The sequence below is a fragment of the Eublepharis macularius genome, chromosome 8 (genome assembly GCF_028583425.1).
Source record: "Eublepharis macularius isolate TG4126 chromosome 8, MPM_Emac_v1.0, whole genome shotgun sequence".
Lineage (NCBI taxonomy): Eukaryota > Metazoa > Chordata > Lepidosauria > Squamata > Eublepharidae > Eublepharis > Eublepharis macularius.
The window spans coordinates 91,346,916-91,369,562 of record NC_072797.1 but is presented as its reverse complement, the minus strand read 5'-3'; the positions used below and the strand labels follow the sequence as shown (position 1 = coordinate 91,369,562).

The 22,647-nt window shown below is 39.4% G+C and overlaps 1 protein-coding gene across 2 annotated transcripts in view; it reads right to left on the bottom strand.

The window, feature by feature from the left end:
- GOLM1 (golgi membrane protein 1) overlaps positions 1-19,420 on the bottom strand; it is a 29,961-nt gene extending 10,541 nt beyond the window's left edge. Inside the window, exons 1-6 of one of the 2 annotated variants that reach the window (XM_054987661.1) lie at positions 19,099-19,420; positions 10,382-10,530; positions 8,990-9,169; positions 4,956-5,010; positions 3,478-3,580; positions 2,720-2,849 (exon numbers count right to left, since the gene is read on the bottom strand). In XM_054987661.1, coding sequence (XP_054843636.1) covers positions 2,720-2,849; positions 3,478-3,580; positions 4,956-5,010; positions 8,990-9,169; positions 10,382-10,510 — 597 coding nt within the window. In that variant the 5' untranslated portion in view covers positions 10,511-10,530; positions 19,099-19,420. Of the gene's footprint in view, positions 1-2,719; positions 2,850-3,477; positions 3,581-4,955; positions 5,011-8,989; positions 9,170-10,381; positions 10,531-18,849; positions 18,934-19,098 lie in introns of those variants that run through there. The other variant, XM_054987662.1, reaches the window with a different exon arrangement.
- Between the last annotated feature and the right edge of the window lie 3,227 nt (positions 19,421-22,647).

Sequence of the window (22,647 nt, the reverse complement as noted above, 5' to 3'; positions counted from 1 at the left end):
TTTTACTAGTCTAAAAACTTATTTGTGTTAAACGGCATTCATTATTATTACATTGTTAAAATAAAAGGATCATGAGAATATACACTATACAACACCAGGTTTAAAGCAGAAGTAAAACTGCAAAAAGATTGCACCAATGACTATAAATCAATTACTACTGGTTTACAGCCATCCTATAATTTACAGAATCTAGCACAGAAATCCTAACAGGGGCAGGCTTATTGGTTTTCCTTTTCTGGACAAGGGATTGAAAGAATGGTTGCATAATAGCTCTAAGTCTTCCTCATGAGCTCTAGACCCCATTCAGTTTGTTTTCAGACCAGGGTATGGAACGGAGACAGTCCTGGTGGCTTTACTTGATGATGTATGCTTTAATATACATAAGAGCTGTGCCTCCTTGTTGTTGTGACTGGATTTATCTACTGACTTTGATTCGGTGGACTATGCCATCTTGTTGAGGCATCTGAGGTAGAAGTAGGTATCAAGGAATGTGCTTTGGATGGTTGCTACTGGCGACCAGTTTTCATCAGTGTGGGACTTGTCCCATGGGATTCTACAAGGATCACACTTATCCTCATTCCCTTTTCATCTGCATGGAAACCCCGTATGAGAAATCATTCTTAATTCTGGAGTTGGTTGTTATCAATATGCTGACAACACCCAGCTCTATATTTCTTTGTCAAAAATGCCCAGCACTGCTATAGAGGTCCTGAGCCCATGCCTAGCTGCTGCAGTTAAATGGCTAAAGGTGAAAAAACTGAAAATGAATACTAACAAGACAGAGGCAATGCTGGTTGGGAATGCTAATGACTTGGGGTACATTGTCCTTGCCACATTTGATGCAGTTCAGCTGACTCTTACTTAGTCAAGACCTGGCATTATTACTGGAAAAGCAAGTTAATTCAGCATCAACAACAAATGCTTTCATTTAGCCTGGAAGATGGCTCCCGTCCTTGATTCGCCTGATCTTACCACGTGGATGCATGCCACCATAACCTCAAAGCTAGACTCTTATAATGCACTGTACATGGGCTTGTGCTTCCATACAGTTGGTACAGCTGGTACAGAACAATACAGCATGATTACTGTCAGGAGGTGCATATTACACCTGTTCTGAAGTAGCTCCACTGGTTACTAATTAGTTTCCAGGTTCAGTTCAAGGTATTAACAATCAGCTACAAACCTCTTTATGACCTAAGACCCACAAATCTAAGGGACCACTCTCTCAATATGCCCCACTGTGACAGAAAAGACTGCTGAAGGCTCCACCCTGCAAATGGGAAAGATAAGCAGCTGCTCTGTTATAGTTTCCACTTCCCTGAGGAGGTCAGGAAGGCTCCCACACCTGTCATTCCACACAATAATATACACACACAAGATCTTGTGTAACAGTCTCCTCCCTCTCCTATATTGTACCACAGGGTGCCATTTTAAGAATGAAGAAGCTCTTAGGTTCACTTCCTGAAAGCCCAGAAATACTAGCTGGGATTCAGTAAGTTTGTCTTGACACAAGCAGTTACTGCAGTTGGTTTTGTGTTTCCGGTTGCACAAGTAGAAATTTTATGCTGGATCGAACCCATCACATTTTCTAATTTCCGTAATCCAGTTTTTGAATTTCTTAAATATGTCATGTTTTACAGTGTTTCTATTGCATAAATTTAAAGTTTGTAATCCACCTTAACTTTCAGCAGGAAATCAGACTATAAATAAATAGCAGCCTAGTTGTTTTCAGTAGATTGAAATGTTTTCAATACATTGGAATTTTCTCCAGATAACAAGGCTTTACATAAACTAGTACTTAGGCAGACAGGCAAAAAGTATTGCTAACATTTTGTATGGATGGCAGCATCTCTTGGGTGCCCCTGAATCAGCAATCCCACCTCTGCGTGATCAGTTTCCAACAGAACTGAAAACTAGAGAAATACTCTACTGATCATGTGGATCTATTGACACATCATTAAGCAACCTCTGTTTATGACAACCATCAACCAGATTTGTGTCCAAACTCATGTGCTCCTTCCCCCATCACACACAAAGCATGACTGAAGTTTCCTGGTTTGGAAGTCTTCAATTAAATTTTTAATTTGTCCTAACATCCAGCCAGGTATGGGCTTCTGGATAAATCAGAGTTCTCTTTTTCCCTACAAAATCAGGTCTGTCGTGAACAGAGGTTTGTGACATCTGAATGCAGCATGAGAGTAAACAGATGGGATCACCTGCTTCTGCAGTACAAACCTGCATTTCAGTTGCACTGCTACTATGACTCCACTGGTGCAATTTAAGGCAAGCTACCAGACTAGGGACTTTTAAATGTGCCTGAACAAATGCAACCCACCTGGGTCAAGCCAACAAGGTGGCTACTGAACTATACTATATTTTAGTTCATTTACAGTCAGCAAAAATGGATGAATTAGAACACTGCATCTTTGAATATTATAAAAACAGCTCTCCTAGAATAGCATTTAAAAACTTGTTCAGAAAAGAAACTGTCACGATCCCTCTTTTCTCCATTTAAAGCTTTCATTTAGATGAAGTTTAAGGTAGCAGCAACCAGGAGCAGTATGTGTCCAAAGTTCGTACATTGGCTCCTGAGCCACCATATCCTTCTTAATATGACCCACTCTCAAATATAGTTGATTTGAATGTCAGGCTGAAAACAACTTGGCCTACCTCAGTGTTTGTGTAACAATAACCCTTTCAAAACACATTTTAATCTTACCTGGTAATGATTGTCAGACATATCTTTTTTTCCCTTGCTTCGTGGTATCTCACTGCCTTTTCTAGAGATTTCTTCTATCCTTTCTTCACATTGTTCTTTCAGTTCCTTCATCTGATTGATACATTGAGACCTTGAACCAAAAAACAGAACTTGGCTGTTCAGATGCCCCCTTTAAAGCAGGTCTGCTGTACATGTTGTGACCCACTAAATAATCCCATATTTACAACCACCTATGTAAGACAGCCTGCTTGACATCTGAAGGCTGTCTCAGTTATTGCTACCTGCCTAAGACTGCTCAAATATGAGTATATTCAGACTCCTGTGTCTGCCCCCCCTCTATACTGGGGGGCTGTATTTGGCTTCAAAGGTTACAAAATGTGCATTTTACATCAGGTATATTTTTTCCTCTAAGACTTAATATTTCTACTTTTGCACTTATTTTTAAAGGACGTAGGAACATTGACTGGAAATATCTCTGCACAGTAAGTAATTGTATCAGCTTCTTGTACATACGTAGCTTTCAGTATCCAAAACCAAGACAAAGTGCCTAATTCACCAGCCAATAAAACAACATACTTAAATAGCTTTCTTGAATTTATGGCAATTTAAAGCGCAAACCTGTGCTTAGACTGCAGTAACTACGTAACACTGTACTATTAGCATTGATGAGTTCAGTGTAGGAAAACTAATCATATTGAAGATTTGACAAACAACTTGGCTTATGCACACTGTGCTTATAATACACATGTCAAACTTACATGTCATATGTAAATTTCTTCTGAAGGTTAGTCTGGTTTTTCTGAAACCGATATATATCCAATTGGAGTTTCCCATATTCCTTCTGCAACTCTTTCAAGTGATCTGGGTCACAATACATTAAAAAAATAAAGTGGGAAATAATCAAAAAGAAAAAGAAATATGGACAATAAATGAACTACTATTTCTTTCACCAAGGGATAACAATTCTCCATGCTAGATTAGACAGAAATGGGATTATAGACTATATTAAAAGCACAACTGGAATGAAATAAACTCTCTTGATTCATTCCAGTTGTGCTTTTAACTTCTATATTGCCTCTCCACCATGTTTAATGTTCAAGGCAGTCTGCAACATAAGATATACAATACATTATTAAAATAAAATAAATACAAACATTAAAACCAGTAATACAATATATCTATCCTTCTATCCAATTGCAGAATAATCTGCCTGCCTGTCCCTATTCAGATTAATTTATGTTATCTGCACAACACTGTACCACAAGCACAATACAAGCGCAGTTTATTTACTTACTTTATTTATAATCCATTTTTCTCACTGAGGCTCAAGATGGATTACAGAAATTTAGCAATGCAATAGGAACAGTATAAGACATATTATAAACACTGTAAAAATTGGATTACAAAATTGGAAAACAATGCAATAAAACAGTGTAAGACATGACATGTAAGAAACACAAAAACTGGATTACAGAAATTAGAACACAATGCAGTAAAACACAAAATGTAAACAATAAACAGTGCTTTATCTCCTCCTGTACAATGCCAATTTTACTACAACCCTGTTACCTTTATAAAACTTTAAACAACGCTGGAGTTTCTCCTCAGTACTGTGTATTAAGTAGCCTATATGAGTCTTTTCATTTTTTGCACCAAAATAATTAAATGTATCAGGAGAATATACTTAAAATCCTTATTAAAATAATGTAAACTACATCTTCATGCACCACTCTTCAAGAAAGACCTTGAGCTTGTCGACTGGTAACTTGGCTACCTCTAGTCTGAAATCTATAGGCCCATGAATCAGCATTTCCTAGCGGCTCTGCTCCATCATTTATGTAAATTTATCTTTGCAACAAACCTTGGGCAACATAAAATGTACAGTCCTTCATGGATGTAATTTTAAATTGGTGGTTTTCTTTACTATACTCTGTCATTTATCCCTAGTCTTCCAATTATACAAGAACTCTAATCTGTCCACCAGTTTGTATTCTTAAGCACTTGGGACCGATCCTTTTAAAGGTTTTATGCTACCACAGTTATTATACATAGCCTAAGTATAGTTCTATTTGGGAACTCATTTTCTGAAATAATGAAAGAAGCTGTCATATTTCTTAATGCTTTGGGATGGAGAAGTTTTACCAATAGACATATAATGGAGAATAGACATATAATGAAGACATATAACTGAGAATGATTTAAATAGTCTAATTTGATGTAATTTATTGAGATTTACCTTGGAAATTTTTGATCAATTTTTCATTTATTGTGATGTTATTCATCAGCATAGCCTGAAAAAAAAAGGTGATTGAGAAGCAATGACATCCTTTTATGCTTTACCCAAGCACTGCACAAAGCTAGTAGCCACAGAAGTGGTGGACTATTTCCTGTCTATTTTGCATGTAGAAAAACAAAACATGAGAAAGATTGGCCAAGAGCCAGGCAGTAACTGAGCACAAGCAGCCTGCATTGGAATTTTTATATACCTACTACTTAAACCATGTACAGATGCAGAGGGGAGAGTGGATTAATTCCTCACTTCATCACTAAGCACCAATATAATGAATCTCCAACGAGAAACTGGACAAAGCCAAATGCAGCACACACAGAAAACTACAACTGCTTTACCAGTTACTTCTCTTATGAATAAAAAGTCCAAAGTCCCTACAACTATTTTATTCTCTTTCCTTCTTGACCACAATATGTATCAACAGCATCAATCTTCTCCTGCCTCTATCCCTTAACATGAACCTCTTTCATAACAAACTGTTTAACTATTCAATTAAAAATTGTATGGGGAGATTAAATGCTTTTATTAAATAAGTGTGAGATGTAACCTAGGGAACAGTTATTTGGGAAAGGGAAAACCATTCAAGGCCTTTTACTCAGCTTTGTCATGAGGAAACTGCCTGCAAACAAAATGGAATCTAGTAATTCAGTAGTCTAGGATCTCTATTTAACTGTTGTCATAAGCTCTGCTGACTCAAGGTAATTAAACCTGAACACAGTAATACAGAATTTAGCTGGCCCTCTGTTTTTAAGGCTAAGATTGTATGACAGTCATTGTTCATGCAAAGGGAAAGCAGATTTGTTGATTACTGCTAATGTTCAGCTGTCTTATCATAAAGAATTTCTATCACTAGCTCTACAGAAAATTCCTTGCCCCAGCTGGAAGACAGACAACACAATAATGACTGCTAGAAATTTGCAGGGTTTTATAAATAACATCTGTATAAAATGGTCAAGACAACCAGCTTAGAATGTATAACTACTTCAATTGTTTCTGAGTAGTATGATTGTCCCAGAGAACTTGTACAACAAATAATTGTAATCTTAACTGGGCTGAACTGTTGTGCAAATACAGAGTATGTTGTCAGACGAAAATATCTCTGGTTTCATTTTTAAAGCATGTTTTTAGCCCAGAACTGTGACGGAGGGGGGCGGGGGATTGCCTTGCTTCGCAATGGCAGGGAAAGGGACATTTGGGTTTAACACGAACCAACCAAACCGGCAGACCAGTTCATGGAAGTTCGTGGAAAATGGACTTCTAAGGACCGCTGGTTCGTGAAGCACAAACTGGCTTGGTTCATGATGAACTTTAGTTCGTATTGCGATTCGTGCCCATCTGCATTTTCAGCAGTTGCTTTTCACCAGCTTTGCAACCGTTTCATAACACTGATGCAGCAGATGCTTGCAGACAACAGACCATTCTGTTCAGTTTGCTACAATCTTCTACAATCTTCAACTATTCAGGGGACCATTACCTGTTGTTCTTTACTCATTCTAAGTTTTGCCTGGATTTTGTAGGAAGTTTCTTTGGTTATTTAATATTTTATAGTTAATCAGAAAAGTATCCTCTGCTGAGCTCATCTCACAACAGAACAGTACCTTGTTAACATGTCTTAAGTTAACAAAGAACAGCAATAGATGGAAGCAGCATCTCTTTGAGTATAATCCTCAGAGAGAAGAAAAGTGGTAGACAAAAAGGACACTTATGTATGCTCCTACAAGCTATGAACTGTGAACAGGAACTGTATCAATGACACAGTGAAATCCAGTATTGGTGCAGCACACATCTTGCTTTATTGTAGGCTAGAGTATCTGTTGTTCCCTATCCACAATAACCTGATTGTCTGAAAAGAGTTCAGTATGGATTTGTGCTTGACTGACTGAAAAGCCCATTAATCTACATCTTTCAGTCTGATTCATCAGTACTTTTCCTAATAACATTTTTCTCATTCTCCTTAATATTTCAAGACTTTCTGAATTAGACAAATATATTTATCTATTTTCAAAAAATGATAGACAGATACAGCCGCTCAATAAATAGGGTGCAACAAAGATAAACAGCAGCTGATTAGGTTGAACATGTGCTGCATTTGATTCAGAAAATTAAATCCTACACACCCACCCCATCTACACTGCGCCTCTCAGTTCACCAAGCAACATTTGTTTTTAACTCACAGGATTCTTTCTTCTTTTCTAAATAAACATTTCAACTGCTCTCTCAAAAACTGAAAACTCATGAGACCTCTTACACAAGGACGTTCAAGCATAGGGAGACAAAATGTAGCTGGGAAGCGTAGTTTTAAAAGACAGAGCCAGCAGAGAGCGCTCCTCAGAGGGTTTGTTAATTTCATCTTTGCCTCCCCAAAGGGGAAGTGAAATTGACAGAGCCTTTTGGGAGGCAAAGATGAAATTAACAAACCCTCTGAGGAGCCATCTCTGCAGGCTCTGTATTTTTAAACTACCCTCTTGTAGAGAGGTGAAATTGACAGAGCCTTCGACTCTGTCTTTTTAAACTACACTTCCAGGCTAACATTGCATCTCCCTACACTTGAGCATCCTTATGTAAGACGTCTCATGTAGAGAGACTGTAAGTATGGTATTTTGGCAAGGAGGGAAAGTTTTACTCATCATGAGCACACAATTTAGCTTACGCTCCTACACAAAAATTGGAACATAATATGCAAGTTCTCAAATATATTTCTGTCATAAGAATGTTCAAATATTTTGTTGCCGTACTACTTTAAAAGTTTTGCTAAATTAATCTTGAATGCTCCAGATAAACTGAGTATTTAGAAAACTACATAGTATGCTCAATTCTTGCTAATCTTTGTACTAGATCTCCAGTAATGCAAATGGCTGTTAGAATGCAAGCATGAAGAGGATTGAACAAAAAGCCTCTATCTTGCCATATAATTATCAATATACTATCCTACCAGCTTATAGTTTTTCATTCCATACCATTTGGGATTTCCTGGAAAAGTAATTTCTTTTTTCATTTATAATAAAATTATAAAATGTATTACACAATCTCTCAAGAAGCAAGGTTTCAGTAATGTTATTTGGAAGAAGCAGGTTAAGAAATGGGGGGTGGCAGCAGATAAACTTGCACTCAGTTTTCTACTGTTACTGTGCACAGATAGATTTGCATTCTATCAGCAACAAACTAAACCCAGACAAACCTACTAAGAAAGAAAAAAATGAGATTACAACCATAACATGCAAAATGGAAATATCTGACAATTGACATTACTGTTTATTATGCATTCACAAGGTTTCATGCAGAAGTAAATGACAGCCAAAGATTTTTTTTCTTACATAAACCCTTCTCCATAGGCACATTTCCATTTCCTGAGCAGCAACAACTTCAGTTCCTATTATAATGATAAGTCTTTTTTTTTTTGGATCTCTCCAGGTATTGCAGTTTCCTAGGGTGACATCACAGCTATGACTGAACTAGCCAAATGATTTTCTCCTAGGAAGTGCTCAACAGTGACTCCTCACAACAACATTTAAATTACTAATCCAAGTTTCTGGCAAACAACTCTTATCACCAGCAAACATGATTGTTTCATGGCCCTTGCCAAGGAAAGGAGGCGAGTGGATCATTGTGAGCTCCAGTCCCATACCATTTTCACAGCACACTACTGACTTTCTTCCCTATACATTTCTTTTCAAGAGGCTATGTTTATTTTATCTAGCATTAAAGTGTAATCTCTACAGATTTTGAAGCACCCTCTCTCAACCTAATATGACAAGGCTGTCCCTTCCATGGAAGACTCCTTGACTTAAACTGAGATGGGGGAGAGGGGGGTAGTGCCAGAAATGGCTAGTGCTCCAAAAGGGTTGAATAGACCTCCTGATACCCTTTCGTATAGATGACTTTCAGTCAGGAAACGTTCAGTAACAAAAGGACAAAGGATACCAAGCATGTAACAAACATACAATTAGGTCTAGAGCAAAATTAGAGGAAAGAGCTCCCACCTTCTCATCCCTGTGTATTTTATTAGTATTCTCCATCTGGAAGTTATGGAGGTTCTGGATTTTGTCAATTTGCTCCCTCTGTTTCTGTAGCTCTCCTTGAAATTCATTCTTTTTTAGTTCAACAGCACCTCTTTCTGCTGCTGCCCTGCGGACTCGGCCTTCTAGTTCCATTACACGATTCTGTGGAGCAGTAGGCACACAAAAAAAGAAGAAAATGTTTTAAGAAATCTTCTTCAGAAATATGTGGAAACAGATTTAATTTCCTTTTCTATGCTCACAAAATGCAAACTAGATAGACTAGGCAGTGACTAGCAACCAGTAGAAGTCTGGGGTGTATGGACATCATGGGTTGCCATTTGTTAACAGCATTAGGTTACTTCCAGGGAAAACCTGCAAGTGATGGCATGCCTCTCTAGGAACCCACAGAGTTCCCAGTTATTCCTAGAAAGATGTAACATCATCAATCATCCATCAATGGCCTGTCAGTCCTTTTTTTAAAAAAAAATCCTTCACCAGATGCTGGAGTATTGGTGGGCAACAGGAGGTAGATGTAGGAAATCTCCCACCCCTAGCAGGCAAATGGCAAGCTTAGGATATACATATACAACCACACACAAAACTAGCTGCCAGTCAATGATGATCCCTCCCTGACCACTAGTTGAGTTGATATGGTTGCCAACCTCCAGGTGATGGCTGGAGAGCTCCCAGAATTACAATTGATCTCCAGGCTAGAGAGATCAATCCCCTTGGAGAATATGAGTACTTTGAAGGGTGGACTCTAAAGCATTAAACCTCACTGGAGCCCTCCTCTTCCCAAACCATGTCCTCCCCAGGCACCACTCCCAAAATCTCCAGGAATTTTCCAACCTGTGGCTGGCAACCCTATGAGCTAATGAGATCTCACAGAAAAGCAAACTATCAATTGAGAGTAACTCTAGTCAATATACAGAAGCTGTAGAGGCTGAGGACAGCCATTTGGATAGGGGACTAACATCATACAAGTCTGAAGAAGAGAAAACAGGGACAGAGGAACTGGATGATGAATTTCACATTTTTATTTAAAGTATTCAGTTAAAACTTTGGTTTCAGATGTGTGCATTAGAGACATACACAAACAGAAAGTGGTCTTTACATTTGCCAGCCAACAGTGGTAGCTCAAACCTACAGTTTCCAGTTTGGACAGGGTTACATTCGGCTACTGCAATTACTGTCTCTTTCCCAGGCACTTTCCTTCTCATTCCCTAATCTCCCTCTCACGGCCAACATCCAAATGTCTCTCAGACCTCAAGATCTGAGAACTCAAGTGTTTTTTAAATGTGAAGCATTAACTGCAATTGTGAATCAAGGAAAAACTAGTTCAATCAGTGTGGAAACACCCAGAAGGGGCAATACCTGCAAATCAATGCTGCGGCAACTTGCAATCCAGTAATTGAAGCCCAAAACAATAATGCAAGCCACCAGTGCTGCTACTAGAAGAGGTGGAGACTTCATCCCTCGACGGCCGTTTCCTAGTCCTACCATCCCAAAGAAACTATAGATCTCTGTTGGTTTAAAGAGAACAATATTTTTATATTTTCCTTTATTGTAGCAGCATCTGAGATATAACCAAATTGCAGCTATTAACGTCTAAATCTTCCACATATTTTCTTGAAAATAAACTCAGCTCTCAAAATATAAATATAATTATGATTTCAGGTATCTAAATTTACAACTCCTGACAGAAAATACAACTAAACAATCATTTGTAAGTACAACAAATTTTCTTTAAAAGTTGTTTATTTTATTCTGCATTATTCTGTACGGTTTTCACATCAACTTCAATAGATTATTTGGAAATTAACTATCAGAATTATGGTAGTGGAAAGAAATATCATAATCTAAAATAACACTGATTGAGTCATATGTGGTATATCTGTTTTCAGGATGTGTTTGTTCACCTTCTAATCTCATTTTTCAAAACATTCTTATCCCACATTGTACTTGTTTGCATATACATACATATAGCATACATACACACATCTTCACTTCATGGATCTGATGAAATATGATCTTGTTCGTAAAAGCTTGTGCCATAGATTTTTTAATATTTTTTTTAGCATGCCACAACATTCTCTGTGGTTTGCTTGTGTCTCATTTCATTATTACTTCAATAAAGAGTGATCAATACTGGATACTAATTCAGTTGCACTAAAGAATTCCAAGAAGGGAGAGGGGAGAAAAACCCTAGCATTTTTATCATTCAGATCGTTAGTATGGCAGGAAGGGTAACAGAGTTGCCACAAGTGATCTTAATAGTAGGTCCTTAAAATGTAAGCATGTTAGAAGTAGCCAAGCAACTGCACTTTTGTAGAAAATATATTATGCACACAAAGTAAATACTTCTTTTTGCTAGTATCAGCTGAGATAGAAAGTCATCTCTCAGTAAGCTTTTCTCATTACAGATTGGCACAAGATAGTTTATACTATTTGATTTATGTAAGATTCTGCAATACACTCTTTGCAATATTGGATATAGCAAGCATCTTACTAGTTAGCTAAGGTCTACCATGTTGTTTTGTGATTAGTTTTAAGCAGAGAAAGTGAACAAAGGTGAAAAACTGAATAAAGGTATGCCACAATTTAGAAGACAGTCGCTTATCAGTAACAAATGTCCCATGAATTATCTAGAATATGAATTTATAACATGAGGGAGGGGACAAACAGCTCTGCTTGTTTATAGTGCACATTAGTGCTCCAGTGAGGACTGGAGATCTCCTGGAATTACAAGTGTTCTCCATAATACTGAAAACAGTCCCCTAGTAGCAGCTGGCATCAGCCTAGCAAAGGGCAAGGGCTTCCCCTAGCCAGGGTAGCCCAAGAACGGGGCATACCCTCAGGCCATCAGCCACTGGGACTTTTCATGGTGGCCTTAACAACCAATACCCCTAACAAAGAAACACTTCCACCCTCTTATGCTTCTTTCCTCTAGTCCAAGTCAGGTGATGTATTATTTTAGAAGATTTATCTGTAGGCTTCCAATGGCTAGTAACAGAATATCCTAAAACTCAACAACTAAAACATTAAAACCAATATAAACTACTAATCTAGATGCCAGGCTAACAGGGTAATGAAAACAAATTAATTCATAAGTTTCTGGATGGCAACCTGAGCAGACACCTTGAAGCTATGCTACCTCCTGCTGCCCTTTCATTTATAAACAGAGAAGAACCATACAGAAAAATTAACTACACAATTTGTTAAAAAAATCAACCCAAAGTCCTGGTAAGTAAAAATATTTTAAGAACGCCACAGTCTCAGAAGACTAGCTGAGTTTCTGTCGATACAGAGTTCTAAAACTAAGTTACCCCTACAGAAAAGACCCTGTTTCTGGTACCACACACCTTGCCTTTGAGAGAGGGGTCACCTGGATATCTTGGTGGAAGATTCGTTGATGGGCCAGTTTGTATGGGAGCAAGTGGTACCCCAGTCCCAGACTATTTAAATATAATAATCAGAATTCTGAAGTATGCCTGAAAGTGAATAGGCAGCCATTGCTGGCATTACAAGACTGGGAGATAGGTTCCCAATAGCAAATGCTCACCAGAAAGTTTACCATAGTATATTGTGCCAAGAGAAGCTTCCAAACTGCAATCAAAAGCAATTCCATATGGAATGTATTGATGTAATCCAGTCTAGGTGTGCAAGACATCAATAACTGTGGCCAAATCTGACCTATTCAGAAATAGCTGCTATTACCCAGTCAGCTGGGCAAAGATACTATGTGCAACAGATCTAATAGTGTTCTCAAGCTGCCTGTTTTTTCCAAGGACAGTATAAAATACGCAGAACAAATTGACTCTGCAATTCTTGTTGGTAATACACTGTATCTACCAATAGCTTTTCAGTTTAATCTTTTCAGTTTATTGTCCATCATTTAGCCCTGAGCCTGCTTGCGGGGAGGGAGGAATACAAATACAATACAATAAAATAAAAATAAATTAACTTCTGCTGCTAGAAGATGGTTTAAATACTGTTCCACGGATTCTGATGAAGTAAACTTAGGTTCTTCAAAACAGAGGTGACATCTTACTCCAAACCTCAGAATGATACAAAAGTTGAAGGTAAGGAGGGACGGGGTTCTGAGCGACTGTCTCCCAGCTCCCTCACAGCCATGGCTGAGAATCTTCCCAATGTCTAACTATATTTTGAACTAGCTAGCAATTTTGTGACAAAGATTAAACAGACCTTATTTTAAATGGCAACTTGTTTTTATATATGTGCAACTTTATGTTCTATATTTTAATGCAGGATTTCCGCTGATATCCAACGATGGGTGAGTATGCTCCAGGAGGAAAAATTCCCAGATCTCCTGAGAAAATGGCATAGAGAATCAACATTGCCTCACATAAAAAGACCAGGAAGAATGGAGCAGTAGAATTCTTGGCTTGAAAAAGCAACTGCGAAACGGGCTGTCTAAAGAGCTGGCGCGCCCATTGCCAACTGCCCAGGAGATTTGGAAATTTTTCCTCCTGGAGCATACTCACCCATCATTGGATATCAGCGGAAATCCTGCCTAAAACCGGAAAAACATATCAAAGAGACAATTATTGAAATCAACAGATGATTGATACTCACCTGAAAGGGACATTGTGACAATTGCTTAGTAATGTGATTTCTCCACAGGCTCTGGTTGTGATATAAACAAACCATTGCTCAATTGTAGTAGAAGGATATTATATTATTACATACGTTTTGACCAAAATATGGCCACACTTGATTTGACCTATAAATTGTATTTATTTATACTGAGACAATCTTCTTTATTGTATTAGTGGTCTCTTAGGAATTTCCTCCTTTGTTCAGTGTGTATTTGGGACCACTTTCCCTCATTGTTATACTATGTTTTAATGCAACCATGAACTTTACTAAGCCTACAGCATATTAAACTAAACAATAAAAACATATTATAACTTACTTCTACTTTTGTCTGTGTACTGCAAACCATAACTGAAAGAACTGCTTCCACAAATTAATGCTGTTTATTGATAAATTATCTCAAGTGTCAATATGACACGACAGAGCTGATAGATGTTACTGACAGACGACTTGCCTGCACTCCCACAAGGAAAACCTCAAATCCCTTTCCGGCAACTGCAAGAGTGGCTGGGCAGGACTCGTCGTGAGCACATACAGAACCACTGAACAGAAAGACTAAAAAGACAGGAATATATCTGGAACTTCCTACGGAAGTTACATATGTGCTTAGCACAAAGGAGAATTCACTGGAATTTTGGTTTTTAACTCAAATGAAACAAGCTAATAATTTATGTTCAATCCAGATATATCATAAGAAACAGAATGTTGGGTCGCCAGGCCAAAGCGATGAGAATATGATGACCATACTTTTTCTAATCATCTGTTCCTCACATACACACATACACAAAACATCTTTTCTGCCCGCTGTGCATATTTTTTCAACCCACTTTCAGTTCTTTTCAAAGAGATCATCTCGTCTTAGGTCCTGTTCAGTCAAGCAGGTTGGAAAAGCAACTCCAGGGGAGAAAATATAATGAAAAGAAAATCTGTATCAGTTCACCAAATTCTCAACCAAATCTGTAACCAAGGGAGAGTTGTATAGCCAGAGCTTTATTTTCCTAATGCAAAAGCATACAAAATACTATGCTAGAGAGAAGTCAAGAATTTGCTAAAGTTGTATTTACTTACTAACAGTCAATTTTCGCTCTATAAAACATAAACGGAAAGTTAATGAGTAATATTTACAGTTTTTACCACCATAACTGATGGTTTGTTTAAAAGTTATTTTGATGGAATCTGAAAAAGGGGGGAAAACATAACGGAAGAGAGAATAGCTACCATAACACTTAAAAAAAAATGGTATTCCAAGGTTGACTGCTTTAAAAGTGGTCTTATTGTCCCCCTTCCTTCTTTTATAGGCAAATATCAAATGACATCGTTTAAAGCTAATATATTAGTAACAGGTTAGATAGATAAGCTTATAAGCCTAAAGATAATGAGCTGGATCCAAGGATTTCCCTTTCTATTAAAATGAGAAGCCTTCCAAAGATGAAGGAAGCAGAAGAGGGAAAAATAGATGCAATCCAAGGAAGTCAATTTGCAAATTCCACTTCGTACAGAACGCTGCAGCTCAGTTATCAGGAGCTAGGTAGAATGCGTATTATTCTTATTTCGCAAGCACTCCATTTGCTGCCCAGCAGTCACTGGGCTCAATTCAAGGTTTTGGTCATCACATACAAAGCCCTTCATGGCCTTGGTCCATCATATCTGCAGATTGGCCTTCCTCCCTATGCTCCTCCATGACAGCTTCCCTCAATTAAGCAGTTTTCTCTGAGAGTGCCACACAGCAGATGGGCAAAATCAACAACTGCCTTTATACATACATTTGCTGTTGTTGTAGCCTGATGAGGTTAGGAAGGCATACACTCTCCTCGCTTTTCACAAAGTATGCAAAACTGAATTATTCAAGAGGGCTTTTTTTTTACACAGGTAATAGGTCTATACTAAAATGAAATGGTTCATAAAGATGCTTTTGCAAAAGGGTAATACTGAGCTCTGTTATACGTACGCTCCTACTATGCAATTTCTGCATCATTTAATGTGCTCTGTTTAAATGTTTATGTTTTGTTTCAGGTTGTTTCAGATTTCTGCAATCCAAACTCTATTGTATTGAAGGCAGACTATAAATAAAGTAAGTAAATAAAAAAAAATCATACTTTGTACATAGCCAGGACTCTCTGCATTCCCACCCTCACCAATATGTGGTGGGACTACATGCTCACCTTTCTAGCAACTCTTGAGCTTCTGTTTTCTCTTTACCAGCCTCCCCAAGATGCCCCCTCAACTCCCCCCACCCCCGGCAGTTATTCCCCAAGAACTGTTTAACTCCCATGCTGATTTACTGGTACTTCTTTTCTCCAAACTTAGCAGACATCTCTCATTACCAAAGGCTATATTACAAAACACTTTTTTGCATTCCTTGGAAACCAGATGCAATAAACAAACTGTTTTCTAAAAAGCCCTACACTTAAGGTATTTTAGAGGCGCACACATAAATTATCCAATATTCATCTATGTGTATCAGAAGCAAACAAAAAACTCCTACCTCATCTTTGTACAATTAATTAATTTGAACAGATTATAATTCTAGAAGCATTGCTATGTTAGTTTATTGCAGAAAAATAAATGTTTTGGGAGTAACAAATGTATTGTAACATAAGCTTTCATGAGTTTTTTCAGATTCCAGCAAAATCACTTTTAAACAAACAAGAATTCCCTATTTAGGATACAATGCATCCTAAAATATAGGTTTACATTATTCTTGTCATCTTCTTTGTAATAATAATAATTTGTAGTAAGTAATAATTTGCTTGAAATCTAATTCTTAAAGTGATTTAAAAACATCTTCACCTGCCATAAATTCTATGAAGTTACTGTCCTATCTCTAGGGAGCAAGATCTATTTATGTACACAGAAAGGAGAAATTGAAGGTTAAGTGGTTTAAGAGTGCTGACATATATTGAATTTACAAACGAAAAGCAAAAACATTAAATTAATGAAACTATATTTTGTCATTATTAAAAAAGACCAATTAAACAAATATGTAGACCCTAGATGTCAATTAACATCGATAACAGTCTGGAAAATGTACTGATTTGACATTATCTAATATTGCAACTTCCAGAAAGATGGCTTAGGGAAAAAAGCTGTGTTCTGCAATCTATAGAACGAGGACAACAGTAACGCACTACTGGAAAACAAGTTCCTTTACCAACAAGACTACCTTTTCCCTGTACAGAACCGCACTGAATTCTTCAGAAACAGTCATCTTTGCAAATGTCATCTTCCAAGTACTTCATTTGTTTCTATAAAAACAATCTAAAACTACATATTGCTGGGATAAAAAAAGACCACACTGGTATCTTGTACTTCAGAGTTAGCATACCAACTTAACCTGCCATAAATTCTATGAAATTACTGTCATATCTCTGGGGAGTTAGCAACAGAGTTTAGCAAGACAAACATTGGAAATAGCAAAGGAAGTAATACAAAAGCAAAGCAAGTCAAACTAGTTCAGCTGAACTGACACAAGGACACATTGGCCATTTCCACACATCCTTAAGAGGTGTGGTTGACCCTCGGAATTGTGGTGGCTTTTCCTCAAGCATGCACACGTTATCGTTGCCAATCATGTGCATATTTTTAACGGGTTTTCTGCAAATTTACCGGGACCACACTTGCTCCAACGTTTTCTTTTGTTGCAGGTTTCCAGTGGGTTGGGGGTTTTGTTTGCATTTTTGGCATATGAATTTGAAAATCTTCTTAATCTCTGCCCAGTTCTTTCCCCAAAGTTCTTGCCCTTCCTTCTTCACAAAAGCCTGCTTACAACAGTAGCTGCATGCAATTGTGCATATGCAAAGTAAAAAAAAAAAAGAGAGAGGATGGGCACTTTTAGTCTATGATGACAAAAGTGCCCACCCTCCCCTCCAAAACTGCTCTCTTTTATGGGACTGTTTGGAGGTTTTCCTGCGACCTCACAACCAAAGGTAAAGAGCTTGTGGGTACTGCCTGTGAAAGATGAGTTGTTGGAGTGAAGCAGAAGAACACAGACCTAAAGCGGGGAGGCGGGGGGGGGGGGAAGGCAGGAACAATGGGTTGTGTGGAAATAGCCATTAAATCAACTTTCAGGAGTAAAACACAAAATATGAAAGATTTTAAATATTTTCCATTTTAAATTAACCCAATCAGATTATCCTACTTGTATTGCTGCTATATAGCCAGTTAATAGGTTTGAGGATTTTTTTTGTTAAAATTAGGTATCTAGGAATCACTACGTGATCACAGAGAAGTCAGATTCACAACACGCAATTCATATGTGCTAATCCACAAAACATTTGCTTTACCCACACAATAGCAAAAAGGCATATTAATCAGAATAAAAGTCACAAACTCTGGAGCCCTGAATAAATACTGTCCAGAGTATTGATTAAATAATTGTTTTTTCAAGAAATTCCCTCCCTCCTATTAAGTTAACTAAGTACTTCAAAGTAACTGATTTATCAGCAATAGTTATTTCACTGACATACTTGAGCCAGTGGTTGATGGAGAAGCAGACTGTCAACATTAATAAATGCATTCCAAATTTATTAGATTAATAGTTCAACAATTAGATTAATTTTTAACCACTGTGCATAAGGAGATACTGCATGCTATGTGAAGATGGTTTCAGGTAGTTAGGTAGCCCTGTTGGTCTGCAGACTCAAAAATGTATACTTGGAAAATCTTGTTCGTCTCTAAGGTACCACTGGGCTCAAAACCTGCTACATGCCACATCTGCGCGTTCATCTCCACATGCTTTTCTCTTGAAAATCCAGTGTGCCAACCCCAACATTGGTCACGTTTCACAGTAACCATAACTGAGCAAGTTCAGTGTTTCCAACCGCTGTGCTATACAGCTCTCTCTAGTAAAGAGCCCCTACAGAGGTCGAATTCCAACCACAGGCAACTTTTTAATTATTTTCCCAGGCTGATGGATCAAACTTTCCTTAAACGTCATCAATCCAGGAACCAGATTAAAAACTGTAACTTGACTGGGGCGCGCACTGCATTTCTGCGTCTTCACCAGTTTAACTTAGATACACTGCTGACACTGGATCAGATTTAAAGATTAGATCTCGATTACATGCGTTACTACAGAAAACCTACAGGCACCCCCCCCCCCCTGCTCTGGCCCATTTTATCATTATGGAATAAATCACGTAGAGATGACAGGTAGAAAAAAGAAAGCCGGAGACAAGCCCAGCGGAAAGACAGCCTGTGGGGTATGGCAGCTTCCCTTGACTCACAGGCGAGCCCTTGCGGCTTCTGGACGCCGGGGCGTCCCTTTTCTCAGCACTTTCTCCTCAGGCGCGTTCTTTGTCCCTGGAGGAAACAGCAATATTCCCCCACAGCCCGAAAGGGAAGGAGCAGAGAGGCTGCCCGGAGGATGCAAGGTGGGGTCTTCACAAGGCAAGCCGCGCGAGTGGCCAGAACGGCTGCGGGGGAGAGGGAGGCAGACGGGGGGGGGGGGCGCGGCGGCGGCGGCAGGCACTCACCTTCTCCGCCCCTCGCAGCCCCTCAGCCTCAAGGCCCGCGCTTCCTCAGCAGGGAGAGCTCAGCAGGCGGCCCTGCAGCGAGAGCCGCCTCCTCCCGGCGCCTTTCAAAAGCTGCCCGCCCTTCTTCGGCAGCGGGGAGAGTTTGCCTGGGAGGGAAGGAGCTGCCGCTCTTGGAAAGCTGGACGCCCGGTGCGGGGGGGAGAAGGAGCTGGCGCCGAAAGCTCCGCGGGTGCTGCAGGAGGCACTGCGGGCAAAGCAGGAAGTGCAGGCGAGCGGCGGAGGAAGCCCAGCAGGAGCTGCCGAAGGCTGCCAGGCGGGGCAGACAGCGGAGGAGCTCCCTCTCTCGCCTCAGGTGCAGGCGGCGGGGCGCCTGCGGGAGGGTCTGGGCTGTCTGCCTCCGTCGGCGAGGGGTGGCTCCGAGCCGTAGAGGCATCAAGACTTCCCGCAATACCTCCGCCTCCCTGTCTCTTATCGCGAAGAGGGCGGCTCATTGGGAAAGCGCTCTCGGGCCAGGTGGCCGCTAAACAAGGGTCGCCAACCCCCCTCTGGAGGCGGGCGGGGAAGGGAGATTAAGCCATCCCTTCACGTGGTATTGGTTCAAACACCGTAACGTTCCTGCCCTTTCGGGGGCTGTGTGGAAAACTCAAAAAGCACAGCTTGAGGCATCCTTAGAAACCTTACATTTATCGAGGTGGGAGTTTTTACAGGTTTGATTCAGGAACATGTTTTGTAGGTGTGTTAGGGTCACTCTAAATGTTACTTCCTTCAGTTTTCCAGGAAGCCAACCCAGGCTCGCACAGACATACAGCAGCTTTGTGGAATGACTTGCATCAAAAAAGGAGAGCCCAAATGGGCTTGGAAAGTTGCCACCGGGGGAATGAGAACTCCTCCTGCCTTTCTGCCAAGCTCTCTATTCTGCAAAAACAGTGAGGGAAGAGGCAGTTTTCCCATTTCTGCTACCTCACCTACACAAAATACTACCTATGTTGGTTCCGTGGAGAACCTATGAAGGAAGTAACTTTAGAGTGACTCTCAGTCTTTAAAGTGCCACAAGGACCCTCTTTTTGTGCACAGTGTACAATTTCACACATGCAACAAACAATGCGGTCTGAACTGTTGGTGGCTAACCAGGAAAGAGATCAGTGATGGATTAAAGCATCAATGTGTGGCAGCTGTGAAAAGGACAAATCGGTAAAATGATGTACAGGTCTGGTCACTGCTTCTCAAAAAAGATGCCTTAGGGCCTAAAACAGTATGCAAAAGACCCTCACAAAATGCAAAGGTTGGAACACTGAACCTATGAGAAAATACGGTGTTTGGGACTCTTTGTTTATCAAAAGAGGTAAGTGTGTGTAGGGGGGAGGGTTTGATAGAGATTTACAAAAATACTTATAGTTTGAAGAAAGTGATGGGATAGTTTTAAAAGAATCTGAAGACAAGAATTTAGAGTCACCCAATAAAAATTAATGGGTAATAGATCAGAATGGAGAAAGTACTTCTGCACACGATGCATTATTAATGTGGAACTTGTGGCCAAGTTTGTGGTGATAGAACTCTTTAATGACTTTAAAAGAATATTAGACAAAATCATGGAAAACAACTCTATCAATGATACCTTAATGCAAATGCCAAAGTGTGCCTCTGAATACCAGTTGCTTCAGGAACAAACTGCAAGGAGAGATGTGATTGCTTTCATGTCCCATTTGTGGTCTTTCTCTGAGCCATTTCCACACAGATTATTTGCCCTAGGTTCCTGCTGTTGGAAAACAGGTCCCCCCCACTCATTTTCTCACAGCATCATGGTACATTTGTACACCTCCTGGGGTTTCTCTAATGTTTCGCTAGCTTTTCTATTATCTTTCCCATAACTTACCCTGATCATTCCGACAGTCAGAAAAACAAGATTAAGCTTGGTCTGCTCCAAGAGGGATCTTCTTATATACTCATACCCACAGCATTTTTTGGAAAGCTACATTCTGTGGGGGAGTCATCATGAGCAATGTTCATGTAGAAATTCCATGTGATGCATTATGCTACATGCTGCAGTGGAAAAATGGAAGAGATAGCCTAATCAAGGCAAATCGTCAATAAAGATGACATGAAGGTAGTTCTTAGTCCCACTGACATTAGTGAGAATTTATTTCTGATTGGCCATGCCCATTGTTCAAATCAACAGTAGATGAAGGAAGCAAGGAAGTGCTGGGAAACAGACATGGGAAATCGGAAGCAACAGCAGAAAGGGACAGTTAAGGAGGTCTCTAAGACTGTGAAATTAGAGCTCATTGGCTGTCATGCTGTGAAGATACAAGGCAGGGCAAGAATCCTACCAGAGTGTAGATGGAGTGGCAGTGTAAATAGCAATGAAGTCAGGATGAAGCAGAATAATCACTATTATTTTAGCAAGAGCAGGGATATCTATAACTGCTTGCAGATCAGATAAGGCCATTTGAAGCCACATTATCTGCCCCCGGGCAATCTCTTCCACTCACCCAACTACTATCTGAAAATTATAAATGCTCATAGAATATAGAAGTTGTCTGTCCCTGGTCTGGATCATTAAAGTACTTAAGACTGCCACTTACTTTGTGATTTAAATAAGAAATAAATGTAAAAGAGTAATTGGGGACTGACAAATGTTCATTTACATGATCCACTCTCTGGAAATGATGTATATATTAACATTCATATATAGGTACCAAAACCTTGGTTTTGGTACCTATATATGTTTTATACTTTTATATATGTTTTATACTTGTTTTATACTTTTAGGACCTGATAGTGCTTTTAAAGCATGTCATTTCCCAAATAACAACATGATGTGGTACTCACACAGCACTGATGGGTTATTAACAACATTCTACCTATTATCTTGATATCTATGTTCTCTGCTTGAAAGATGTTTTCTGGAGTCTGAAAATCAAAGCTGTTGAGGCTTTGAATGGATGAATATCACTTTAAGCAAATGATGGACTGTGGCTAATGCTATGTATTCTTATCTGTGTGAGTCAGTCTCATCGAATTTGGTCGAGTTAACTTCTAAATTAACATCCACAGGATCATTCAGTTATTAATAGCCCAAACTTTGAATATAGTAGGACTGATCTCATCTACTCCAAGCAAATAATGCAGGTAAAACTGAAAGCCTCTCTCTGTTTTCAGTAGCAATAGGATCAGCTGCTGCTCAGTTGCTCATTAGATTTGGTCAGGGCTTTTTTTCTGGGAAAAGAGGTGGTGGAACTCAGTGGGTTGCCCTAGGAGAAAATGGTCACATGGCTGGTGGCCCCGGCCCCTGATCTCCAGACAGAGGAGAGGTTAGATTGCCCTCCGTGCAGCTCAGCAGCACGGAGGGCAATCTAACCTCCCCTCTGTCTGGAGATCAGGGGGCAGGGCCACCAGCCATGTGACTATTTTCAAGAGGTTCCAGAACTCCGATCCGCCACGTTCCAGCTGAAAAAAAGCCCTGGATTTGGTAACATTTATCTCACAAAAACATCCCTAATCACAATGAGTCTAGCCCATTATAGCAAACCTCCAGAATTCAGTGATAAA